This window comes from Diplotaxodon limnothrissa, linkage group LG5, assembly GCF_057381915.1.
Source record: "Diplotaxodon limnothrissa isolate DT_005_m linkage group LG5, D_limnothrissa_male_GT1.1, whole genome shotgun sequence".
Classification (NCBI taxonomy): Eukaryota; Metazoa; Chordata; class Actinopteri; order Cichliformes; family Cichlidae; genus Diplotaxodon; species Diplotaxodon limnothrissa.
In genome coordinates this window covers 35,896,718-35,909,994 of record NC_140600.1, presented here as the reverse complement: position 1 = coordinate 35,909,994, position 13,277 = coordinate 35,896,718, and the positions used below count along the sequence as shown (strand labels likewise).

Below are 13,277 nucleotides of genomic sequence, written 5' to 3'. Positions count from 1 at the left end.
GGCGTGAGGTTCTGGGGGCGCTCCGTCTCTGGGCTGGGGCCCGGGCCGGGCCTCGGGGGCTTGGGTCCTGGTTGGTGTGTTGCCGGGGTTGTGGGCGGGTGGGTGCATGGGGGCCCAGCCCTGGAGCAGGGTGCCGCCGGTGCATCGAGCCACCTGGGGGGCTCTTCAACTGGTGGGGAAGATTGTCACATCTTGCAGGAGCTTTCCTCTCCTCAGGGGCTCTCTCTACAGGAGGGGGAGATACAGGAGAGGTGGAGGAAGATCTCAGCCTGGGTGTTTATTGTCTTATGTAGTCTGGAAGAAGAGTGGATGGTGGGGTGGGTGCAGTTTTCTCTGTGGTGGGGTTGGGTGGACTGTCCCGGGCTCTGTGGGGCCGGGGGGCGCTGCTGCACTGGGCCCCGGTCTGGATGGGCCTGGGCCCCCTTTCCCTGGTGGGTCGCGGAGTATGGGGGTGCCTACTGGGGTCAGCGGGGGAGCTGGCCCCAGGGAGGGGTCACTTGCCCCTCCCTTCCTTCCCTCCCCATCTCCAGCTGCCTCCCTCTTCCCGCTCCACCACAACCACCCACACATGCAGGACCTTGGAGTAGGGGTATGTCACCAGGGTGCAGAGGAGGCCACCCCTCCCCCCCCCTGTCCCCTTCTGGCTGCCTCTGCCTCAATTTTATCCCACAACTTAGACATTCACATTACTCACACTCTCATTACACATACATATAGGATCTTGGGGGTGGGCACGATACACGGAATCCAAAGTACCATCAGGGTGTACACCCCACCCCTGGCGTCGTTGCCCACCTCTCAATGTTAAATACACGTAGACATTGAGGGCCAGCAGGAGGGACCATGCGCTTACCTGCTGCTCTCTGGCAGGTAGCTCCATGCCCTCCTGGGTTTTAAATGCACCTTAGAACACACATGCATCAACACTACAATGAGCGGGTGGAGGGAGGTTTGGAGTCTTCTCTCACCCCCATTCTCTGCGACCTGCTGGAGCGGGGGGGCTAGGAGGAGGAGTTGGCCGTCCGACTGCGGTCTGGAGTGTGGGGCCTCCCTGCTGCTGCGGAGTCGGGGCGGTCTGCCTCCCCCCACCGCAGGGAAAAGGGTAACACCACCTGGGTCTGGGTGCAGTTCCCCCCCTCCAGGGGCAAGGGTACCTAGACCCGGGGCTTAGAGTACGCTTGGGGAGTGTGATCGTGTGTACAGCGTCTCTTTATGTCTGTCTCCACGTTGGTTGAGTGTGGAGTAAGTGTATATGAGAGCATGAGGGTGGGAATGGATGTTTGTATATGTGTGTGCCTGTATTTCTGTGTCTATATGTCAGGTTGGGTGTCAGGCGCCACCTCTCTGGGGACATCTTAGGCCCTCCAAGGTATGGAGGCCTATCTCCCCCTACCACCACTTCCCCTGCCAGTGGCGGACTCCCTCAGACATCGGTGCGTTGGTGGTTCTTTGTGTCCGGGGATGGGCGTCCAGGTACACACCGGCTCACTCCTTGGCGGCCGCTTATCGGGGCCTGGAGCCTGGGGCTTGCTCGGGCCACTTCGGAGGTGGGGTGCCCCCGGCCTCTCGGCCTGGGGCTCGGTCACTCAGGCACGGCTGGCTGCCGGCGGAGCTCACGGGCGCGTCACTGCAACTCCCCCTGGCTTCTGCTCCGCGGCTGCTGAGTGAGCCCTCATCTGGGACTCTCCTCAGCTCTTTCTGGGACAGTGGCGTGGCTGCCCCTCTGTTGGTCTTCCTTGGTCTCTTGTGTTCTGGGGGCCTCTGGATGTCTGGAGTTTTGATCTCCTCCATACCTGCTTCATGCCCTGGAGGACGGGGCTGTGGCTCCCCCACACCCTCTAGCAGATTATTACATGAAGGAACCTTTTAAAAAACAAAAAACAAACGCGTCCATGCTCACAGGTGTACACACGGGTGATCACACCCACAAACTACACCCTTTTTGGCTCCTACCTCAAAGCACACTGTGTTCTGTTGATCTTATGTGCTGCACAATAATGTTTAACATTTAGTATTTACTGTCATATTCCCATATATCATTGTGATGTTGTTTATTCTATTACTCTATTACCCAGGTGATTGATATATGCATTTTTTTTCTCTGCCCGTTCTGTTGGTTTTTGGTTTTTGCCCTTCTCCCCCGTCCCTCTTCTCAGCTGTTTCTCTTTCCCTCTTTCTTTCTCCCCTTCTTTCCCCCAGTCAAGTCTGTCCCATATTCAGTAAGTGAAAATAAAATAAACAATAAAAGGTGAATCAAATGGACCATTATGGCAAGGCTGGGATGGTCAATTTGGTAAAGTAAATCCGTTGGGCATCTTTCTTTGCCTTTAGACAACAATTCTGATGGCAAAAGAGCCAAACGGGACAGGCAAAAAAAAAAAAAAAAAAAAAAAAAAGATATACTGAAGAGATTTCTGATAGCCTGGGTTGTCAGTGTAAAATTGGAGCTATGCAACAAGAGAAAAGAAAAAAACTGTAATACTGCAAATCTTTGCAGGCAGTATGGACAGGCCTCCGGCTCAGAAATGAGACGAAAAGCACACGCTCCCGAGTACATTTGTATCCTTATTTATCTCTCCTGACAAAAGTGACATTTTAAACCAAACTGTCTCCTCCAGCATAGACAATAAACCATTTGGTCCCGAGCATTGTAACAGTCCTGACACACACCTACACACATGCAGCCATCCACATGTGTGAGGAGACAAGCAAGCACTCACATACTGTATCTGTCTTCCCTGAAGTTATGTCAGTATAATTCAGCACCTTAGAGACAGTCTTTCTGTAAGATTCTCGACAGCTGGTATGTGCAGCACAGATGCAGAGCATGCCAATAATCTGTTGAGATCCTTTTTTATTCTTCTACACTAGCTGTAGACAGATTTAGAACAGCACCACTTGGTCCACATGAATGAACCTGTCTCACTGAATACGCTTTTTTTGTTTTTTTATTTTTTATTTATTTTTTTGTCCCGATGAAGAGAGTCTGTGGTGGTAGGCGCTTTCTCACATTATTTCATCTCTTTTCAGTTCTGGGAATTGAAATGTAAAATGTGTAACATCTGGTGATTGCTGGTTTTCATTCTGGCACAGCGGGGACAACAGAATAATGTGAAGATGAAATTAGAAGAGGAAAAAGGACTGGTGGAGCTCTTTTTGCATTTATGCTCTTGCTGCTCTGGCAAAAAGCAGTCAATTAAAACCCTGCATTGATGTGAGGATTATGCTATTAGTTGAGACCAGCATTCTCATTAGCTGCTGTGCAACTGTTAGACAGAACTATGTGGTGAGAGAGAGCTGGAGAATTTATCTGCTATAGTCTGATGACCATTAGTTTGCTTTGCTGTCTTTAGTAAATCTGTCTTGTCATTTTTCTTTTACTTGGAGTGTGGCCCAATAATTGTGTTTGTAAGCTCTGGAATTTTCCATCATGTGGTTGCTCACACACATGAAGAAAAAACACAGCTTTAAGTTTACCCATAGTTTAACCTCAAGTGTCAGTTTATCCCTATAATAACCTTGAGGCAAAAAAAAAAAAAAAAAACAAGTGTGAAGTTGTGGTGGGACAACCAATTCCCACAGAGTGGTGGAGAGTTTTTATTTTAAGCACACACATTTACAGACATGCCAGTGTTGAGGACTTAATGTCTTGCAATGAAACCACATCCTAAAAAAAGAGAAGATAATGACAGTCTATAAAACCGTGGATGTTAAGGAAGGTAGGCATCTTTTCAAGGACTACAGTCCAGTTTCCAGGTCCATTTTGGTTTTCAAAAATATTTATCATTTGTTGCACTAAAACTACCGTTTTTTTAATAGAAAGTGCAACATTAATTAGATTTAGTAAATTAAGAGCAGCAAAAAAACCCCCACAGAGTTTAACTTCTGTATAGAAATAGTTAGTAGCACTAATATTCAATTAAAAAGCTCTCATCTTGATCACTTGACTGTGTTAATTTGGTTGTTACGCACTATTGTGCTTAACTATCTTCCAGATTTACATAATTACAACAATTTAAATTCATTCAGTGGAACACTTGGAACTGATTTATGTGTATATTCAACCACTGGGTAATTGTCAGTAGCTGCATGTTGTTACATTTTCTGTAGGGTGCCACTCAGATGCATAAACTAGGTGGTGACAGCTGTGTATACTGATTTATTCATCAAGTGTGCACTACAATTAACCTACCATATCCTGACTAACACTTGCAGCAACCGGGCACCCCCCGCCCCACCCATTCTCCCAACACGCACACACACACACACACACACACACACCATTCTTCTTTTCATTTTCTTTCTTTTTTCCACTAACTTAAGCTCTCATACACACACACACACACACACACACACACACACACACACACACACACACACACATGCACACGGGAGGCCTAAGGCTCCCTTCTGTACTGCAAACAGTGTTTTATGAGAAAATGGAAACTCCATCAGACATTATCATATGATTAAGAATGGGAATTAAGATTCAAGGAGAAGTCAAGCTAATTTGAAGTGGGTTTTGATTGTACTAATTATATAATCTTCTCAACTCCCACATTTATATTTTTGCCCATTAAGAAAAATGTCTTGAGAGTGTGTTGTGGTGTTATATATCTGGATGTATCTAGCTGACACTGGCTTAAGAAAGAAAATGATAGTACTACATTTGCAATTTTGTCACAAGCATGTAGTTCTCATTTGCTGAGGTGTGTCTCTTTTCACTTCATTATCAGATAGTGAGTACCTAGAGAAACTAGGAGAAACTACAAAACTAGCATCTTTGGTGCCATTTTTATGTCACTCACTGGCATACAAAAGTGTTTTTTCAGGCAGTGGATGTATTTTAAGTTAACAAAACCCTTCAGCACATAGCTACTAAACTACTTTCTGGTTCCTACTGGGAGATGTGTCTTTGTCTTGTCTGCTAAAGGCTAACAAGGGTGCATTAAGTGTTTTGTCTATGGATTCTTGGAAATCAACACCACTCTCTTATAGAAAAATCAGCACATTGGCAGGATTTTTAGCAGCAGCTGCAGTCCTCTGTCAATATCCAGAAGGGAGCACCAAATACTACACACTGCTATGTGTTTAGTAGCATATTGGCACAACACAAATTCCCTGTAGTTACACATAAGCCTGAATTTTAGGTTTCAGTTACATGTGTGCAACCCGGGCCGTTATGAATATTCTGGTTAAACTAAAACTTTACCTCATCTCTTTCATGTGGTAAATAAAGAAAAGAAAAATGCCTGTGGAAAAAAAGACACATACAGTCGGAGCAGTCTAAGAACCTGTTGTTTCACTGCCAGTTGTCGGCTTCCCCCAAACACTATAGTTATAGTGAGATAATATTATGCAAATGCAAATGCACATTTCTGCCACAGCTCTTTACACAACTTTTATTTTCTGTATCATTCTTTTGTAGATAACCACACAATGGCATCCCAAACATCAGTGAGCATTCGGATACTTGATGTGAATGACAATCCACCTGAACTGGCCACACCATATGAAGCCTCAATATGCGAAGATGCCAAGCCAGGTCAGGTATGTTTTCTTCATAAAACACAGACTCAAATAATTTCATTTAGACTGTGATCTCAGAAATGTAATCTTTGTATTTTTGATGTAAAAAAAATCCTTTAAAAAATACTATTGCTCTTTGTTGAGCAAGAAGCTAAAGAGTGCCAGTCAAGTAGATTTCACTATAACAAGTTAAAGGTGAGGACCTTTGAAAACTCTGTACCAAAACACTGTGCCACAGCACACACATATTTTATTAACATCCGAATAGAAACAAAATTGCCACAATGTAATATTATCTGTGTTTCTTTAATCTGAAACATCAATATTACTGCAAAACAGCACACAACCTACTTAAGGCACTTTTGACAGTCATTTTTGACATGAATGACCACAATACTGAATGAGAAATTAGGTCCGTTGTTACACCCAAAAATACACGAGATTTCTGTTTTTAATTAATTTTACTTTTAGAGGGGGTTGTGTTTAGTTATTAGTCCTCATTCACTCCACTAAGTAACCAAAGACAAAGTATTTTTAGGCAGAAGAAGTGTTTGGCTCAAAATCTATGAAGATTTGATTATGATACCAGCATATTTAATTCTGTGGTTTTGTTTGATTTAGACTAAATTACTTAGTTACAAATATCAGCTTGCTTCCTGGCATATTTGTAAATTAGAAGCTTTTTCTATTTCATATTTTGGTTAGTTTACATCATAAATGATGTCAGGGGACACATGCAGCATAAAGGATCATGGATGTGAAACATCCATTTTGGATATATTGTAATGATTCACAATATTGAATATTATGTATGAAGAGTATACAGTGTCTTTGGAAGCGGCAGTTAGAATGAAATATGGTCACCAAAATGGAAACATTACACAAATATTCAAACAAATGTTTGATAAATGAACAAGGTTTTTGCATTCCTCTGATTCCATGTAATGTATCGTTTGGTAGAGACTTCTGTATTTTTTTGTTTAGTATTGTTTTTGCTTAGTATTATTCCTTTCACTTTTCTACTGATAGCCCTGTGGTGCAGTGGGCAATATGAAGAACAGGGAGTAAGTCTCTGAGGTAAAGTCTGAAGAAACTGGACTTATCAAAAGTGTGATTAAATTGTTTAAAAAAAACTGCCCTCGTGCACTTGAAAGTGGAACAGCCCTCGTGGTCTTAGCAGGAATGCATCTCAAAGTCTATGTGAGATGCATTCCTGCTCTGTGTGTGTGTGTGTGTGTGTGTGTGTGTGTGTGTGTGTGTGTGTGTGTGTGTGTGTGTGTGTGTGTGTGTGTGTGTGTGTGCATTAAAATGTTTTTGTACCTAGATTACAAACCAGCCTATTTATTCTATTTATTGTCTTGTAATTCCTGATTATTTCCATATTTTTGCACAGCTCCACGCTATGATCTGTTTGACACTTAACACCAAAGGCAACTTTAGACTCAGCTCTAGGGCAAAGGCACAAATTCCCCCACGAGTCCTGTGTCAGAAAGTTAATTGCTTTCCAAAGTATTTATTTAGTTATTTATTTGCTATAAATTAAAACATTATTATAAAATAATTACAGATTTTGATACTGGATATCTATCCCAGAAATGTATTTGATTGGATTGATTCAGTCATATTGTTCTGCCTGTCAAGAAGTCTTTTCTTTAAAATGTCACTTAACAGGCTCTTCATGAGAGAGACGTCTTTCCTTCATGACAAAACCTTGATAGAATTTTAATTCTACCTTTAATGTTTGCCCCTAATTCTGATATGCTTCACTTATGCCTTTTTCAGGTGTTTCTTTTTTTCTTTTTTAATTAAGACGTGATCTGTCTGTTGAAAGTTGTTTCATTGTGGGAAAGAAAGTGGTTTCTGATATTTGATTTAATAGCATCTTATAATCCAATCAGGGCTAAAACGGCAAATAGTGCATCGTTTAAATAAAATTTAATTCAAAGAATTTCAGTCAGTTCAACCATTCATTCATTAATTAATTTTCTAAATGGAAAACATATAAGCCCTGCGATAAAACATTAATACCCAACAATCAAACAGTGGGAGTCTGTGCGAAAATCAAGACAAAGGCACTGATGTGGCTATTTCCAATCCAATAGAAGGCCAGGTCTTTCCACTGATCACCATTAAAAATGGACAAAGTCATTAGGGTGTTATATTCACCTTACATAGCCAACAGGCCCTGAGCTGAGTTAGAGCCAATTATCGTGTGCAGAGCAAAGGAATAATTAAAACAGCAAGGCTTTAAAGTGGGGCCTCCATGCTGGAAGCTGCATTTACATGTGTAATGAGGCTCAGGCCTCTCCTCCCCTTGATCCACAGACTCTTAACCACTTATAGCCCCCCTGTGCCTCTGCAGTACCACCAGTCTGTGCCTTTCTAGAACGTTGTCTGGTCTGATCTCCCTCACTCCCACCTCACTCTGTCTCCCATCTGTGAGAGCCCACATTAACCTTCAGCTCCTAATCACATAGAGATGATTAGTCTTCCAGCTAAAAAGATCATTGCTGGCTCCCAGCATTGTAAAAGAAAAGGTTTTTTAATGTTCTCATTAGAGAGAAAGGCAGTGAAATATTTCACATTGTAATTACAAACTAAAAGTACATGCACAAGACTGTGCTGTCTATCCATCCATCTCTTATTTCATTTTATTTATTTATTTTTACTATCATCCTGTGAGGTTGGCAAATGGCAGGAACATCTGTTCCTTTTCTTCCGTTTTCATTTTTTGTATTTTCTCTACAGAGTCTCTTTAAATTTTGTTATGGGAAGTTGAGTAGGCTGTAAGGATTGAAATTAATTGTTTAAAGCATTTTCAGCCTCACATTCATGCTCAAGGGTAACCAATGGGAGACATGCAGGAAACAATTTGACCTTTGTAATTTCCATGGATAATATAAAAATGGTTTCCTGTAGACACTGTGAGTCCCTACATATTAAAACATAGAGCAAGTGGTCTAAAAACCAATTTTGTTTTTGGATGTTTTATGATACGAGTTCAAATTTAAAGTATTTTTTCACAGATGAGTGCTTTTTTAATTTGTTTATTTGTTATTGTTTTTTATTATTAAGTTGGGTGCAGACATTTCACATTTTAGATCAGAAGTGTCAAGGAGACACAGACAGTTGGTCCACAACCAACCTGTTAACGTGTCCAATTCAGCTGCTGGATGGCTTTGCAAAGTGTCATTAAATTACTTATGTTACGTCCGACGTGGCAGACGTGTGGCGTTGTAGATTAGGACCGAAGATGCAGCTTGTGATGAGAGTGAACTTTATTTAGTAAGAAGGATGAAAAACAAACAGAAACGGCGAGGCAAGAATAAACTTAAACTGGAACAACTAACAAAACAAACCTAAAACCAAACCCAGAGATGTAGGGAGACACGGAGAGACAACGGAGGGAGATACGCAGGAAGATGGAGGAGAACAACACAGACGAACCAGTGACTACTAAGACAGAAGAAACGACTTAAATACACTCAGAGAAACACAGGGAGATTACACACAGGTGGGGGACACAGCTGGGAGTGATTAACATGACGAGAGCAGGGAGGCAAACTGAAAACACTCACATAAGACGCAGACCTTCACAATAAAACATACACGTAATGACTAGAGATGGACTGATCCAATATTACGTATCGTATCGGTCCGATACTGACGTAAATTACTGGATCGGATATCGGAGAAAAATAAAAAATGTAATCTGATCCATTAAATATCAAAAAAGCACCTCACAGAACTTTCGACACGTTGTAACTCTCCTCCTAACCGTAGCACGTCGGAGCAGTGTGCTCACGGGATAGAGCGGCTGTGTGTATTTGTAGCCTTGCTACCAATCCGGCATTTCATCTCTGAGGAAGTGATCCCAGAGAGGAGAGAAGTAAAGCAAGTGTGTAAGTTCATCTCTGAATGTTTGTAAAGCATTCCCGTGTTAAGCTTAACAACCTATATATGGAGCGACTGCCTCTTCTCTCCCCCTCCCTCTCCTGCTGCTACTTCAATTATGAAACTGATCAGTGATCAGCTGATCGGCTTTTCTGTCGCGAGTCCGTCTCTCTTGTTTGTTTATCTCCCACATTGCACCAGAAAGAGGAAACCAGCGGCTGAGCACGTTTAAGCTTGATAATCTGTTGTTAGAATTTATTTAATATTACTTTCTAGACCAGGATCCTTTACTACTTAGCTGACAGCTGGTAACTGTGCAGGGGCGGATCTAGCAAAGTTTAGCCAGGGGGGCCGATAGGGCATGAACAGGGAAAAGGGGGCACAAAGACATACTTTTCTTTCTTATTCTCATTTAAAATGTCTAGCTTTTATTAAATAATTATCTGAATCTTACACCCAAAGTTTTAATCTGATGTAAAATGAATAGAAGTCCATTACTGTATATAGTAACTATTAATGTCATGAATCGCTGTGCGGCAGGCAGGAGTTGGACCCAAAAGGCAGGCACGAAGTTTAAACACAAAGAACTCAGCTTTATTCGCTGGCAGGAGAAAGTCATACAAAGCAAACTAAACTGGAAACTCACAAACTAAACCCACAGAGAGACACAGGGAGATCCACACAGCATGAGGGACGACGCGACAAGCAAAGCAGGACACATTCACATAAGACACGGACCTTCAAAGTAAAACAGGAAGGATCACACAGAGACACGAACTTGACACAGTGGAGACAGCAACTAAGAAACACAGAGACATAAACCATAAGGCAGAGGACTCTAAGAACCGAAAGACACAGAGGGGAACTCAAACATGCAGACACAGACTTGCACAGAACAGAGGGGACACAGAGAAACATGAAGGGCAAGGGATCGAAACTAGAAACCATAGAATAACTCACACAAGTACAATAATACAAACATCACAAAGAACTAAAAACGCTGGGTCAGGAGACCTAGGACCGTGACAATTAAGTCTAATATACTCTAGCAAGCTATAGTACTTTTTCCTTTGGGAAGGTACCATCTGTGCAGTCTGCAGTTCTGTTGAAGAAAGATGTTGAATCTATTTAATTATTCTTGAAAAATAATTTATTTCTGGGCATTTTTTTTCACACTGCATCAAATTAAAGTTGATTACGTCGATTAAGCATCATGAGGTGGGTGAGGGGTGGTTCCTTATTTTTTCGTTTTTGTTTTTTTTTTTTGCTGGGAGTTTTAGAGCCCTAGTAGTTAGGTTGCTTACTCTTTAAAATACCAGAATAGGGAGGATGGAGTAGGTTTAAGTTTATTAGATTGATCAGTATTGCTGAACTATGAAATATTTTGGGTGCAGTGCATTTTTTGCATACAGGTATAACAGAATAGCTTTAGTGGGTTTTTTTGGGTTTTTTTTTAACTTGAGTATGAACTTATACAAAAAGCAGCAAGATATTAAAAAAACAGTTTTATTGATTAAAAAACACACTATTCATATTCATATTCGGATTCATATCGGTATCGGCGGATATCCAAATTTATGATATCGGTATCGGACATAAAAAAGTGGTATCGTGCCATCTCTACTAATGACACAATACACAAACTTAACACAGACTCAGAGACGCGGACTAAACACGGAGACTTACTACACTAAGGGGATACACAAGCAGGGAAGACACCAAACAGAGGGAACACAACTAAACCCTAGAACCTCAAAGCAACAGTTGCTGTAATTGTGACAAAAAAATAAATAAATAAACAGAATCCAAATTGTAGGGTTCTATTGAAGCAAAGTGTTGTTGCCTAATGTGCTTGAAATACTTTGATGTCTGCTGCTTCCCAAGATGCACTTATTTATTCAGCAAAATAAGCTGCCAAAAGAGGAGCCTAGAGGTATAAGCATGACTTGACAGATGTGTAAAATGCAATTCAATTTTGTTCCAGCTCCCGAGAATGTTGTTAATCAATTTAGAAACTTGGACAGGCCAGCAGCTTTCAGAAAGAGAAGTAATTAAACATTTATTACTTTATCATGGAAGACAGAGATGTCAAACACAGTCGTGGTGTCATCTTTTGCCTAATGTATAAACGTCTAGATTCAGATAATGTGCACTTCATCCACTTCATCTGGAATCTTTTAGTGGTAATCTGAGGTTAGATCAGGTTACTGTTGTTTTGTTCAGTGTCTACACTGTTTGTTTGTGTTTTTTAAAGCATCACTTCACAGGGAGAATTCATTAGAGCCAACATAACACCTGTTGTCGTGAAACTAAATCGACATCAAATAGTTTGGCTCAAGATTTGAAACTTTTCACAGAGGAGTTTTCTATCAGTTTCAAGTTGTCTTTTCAAATCAGCTAAACCCACATGCGTGGCAAACTTTATATCGAGTGATTGATAGCAGGTCTTGAGTATTCATAATTAAAGTAATTTATTTAATACCTAAATCATTTAGGCATACACTGTGCCATCAATCAATCCTATTATCAATTAAATGTACAGTACAGGGAGTGCAGAATTATTAGGCAAATGAGTATTTTGTCCACTTCATCCTCGTCATGCATGTTGTCTTACTCCAAGCTGTATAGGCTCGAAAGCCTACTACCAATTAAGCATATTAGGTGATGTGCATCTCTGCAATGAGAAGGGGTGTGGTCTAATGACATCAACACCCTATATCAGGTGTGCATAATTATTAGGCAACTTCCTTTCCTTTGGCAAAATGGGTCAAAAGAAGGACTTGACAGGCTCAGAAAAGTCAAAAATAGTGAGATATCTTGCAGAGGGATGCAGCAGTCTCAAAATTGCAAAGCTTCTGAAGCGTGATCATCGAACAATCAAGCGTTTCATTCAAAATAGTCAACAGGGTCGCAAGAAGCGTGTGGAAAAACCAAGGCGCAAAATAACTGCCCATGAACTGAGAAAAGTCAAGCGTGCAGCTGCCAAGATGCCACTTGCCACCAGTTTGGCCATATTTCAGAGCTGCAACATCACTGGAGTGCCCAAGAGCACAAGGTGTGCAATACTCAGAGACATGGCCAAGGTAAGAAAGGCTGAAAGACGACCACCACTGAACAAGACACACAAGCTGAAACGTCAAGACTGGGCCAAGAAATATCTCAAGACTGATTTTTCTAAGGTTTTATGGACTGATGAAATGAGAGTGAGTCTTGATGGGCCAGATGGATGGGCCCGTGGCTGGATTGGTAAAGGGCAGAGAGCTCCAGTCCGACTCAGACACCAGCAAGGTGGAGGTGGAGTACTGGTTTGGGCTGGTATCGTCAAGATGAGCTTGTGGGGCCTTTTCGGGTTGAGGATGGAGTCAAGCTCAACTCCCAGTCCTACTGCCAATTTCTGGAAGACACCTTCTTCAAGCAGTGGTACAGGAAGAAGTCTGCATCCTTCAAGGAAAACATGATTTTCATGCAGGACAATGCTCCATCACACGCGTCCAAGTACTTCACAGCGTGGCTGGAAAGAAAGGGTATAAAAGAAGTAAAACTAATGACATGGCCACCTTGTTCACCTGATCTGAACCCCATTGAGAACCTGTGGTCCATCATCAAATGTGAGATTTACAAGGAGTGAAAACAGTACACCTCTCTGACCAGTGTCTTGGAGGCTGTGGTTGCTGCTGAACAGTTGATGGTGAACAGATCAAAACACTGACAGAATCCATGGATGGCAGGCTTTTGAGTGTCCTTGCAAAGAAAGGTGGCTATATTGGTCGCTGATTTGTTTTTGTTTTGTTTTTGAATGTCAGAAATGTATATTTGTGAATGTGGAGATGTTATATTGGTTTCTGATGCTGGCC

General features: G+C 41.8%; 1 protein-coding gene across 1 annotated transcript in view; it reads left to right on the top strand.

The window, feature by feature from the left end:
* cdh22 (cadherin 22) overlaps positions 1-13,277 on the top strand; it is a 99,111-nt gene that overhangs the window by 59,753 nt on the left and 26,081 nt on the right. Inside the window, exon 8 of the mRNA XM_085353487.1 lies at positions 5,429-5,550. Coding sequence (XP_085209613.1) covers positions 5,429-5,550 — 122 coding nt within the window. The remainder of the gene's footprint in view (positions 1-5,428; positions 5,551-13,277) is intronic.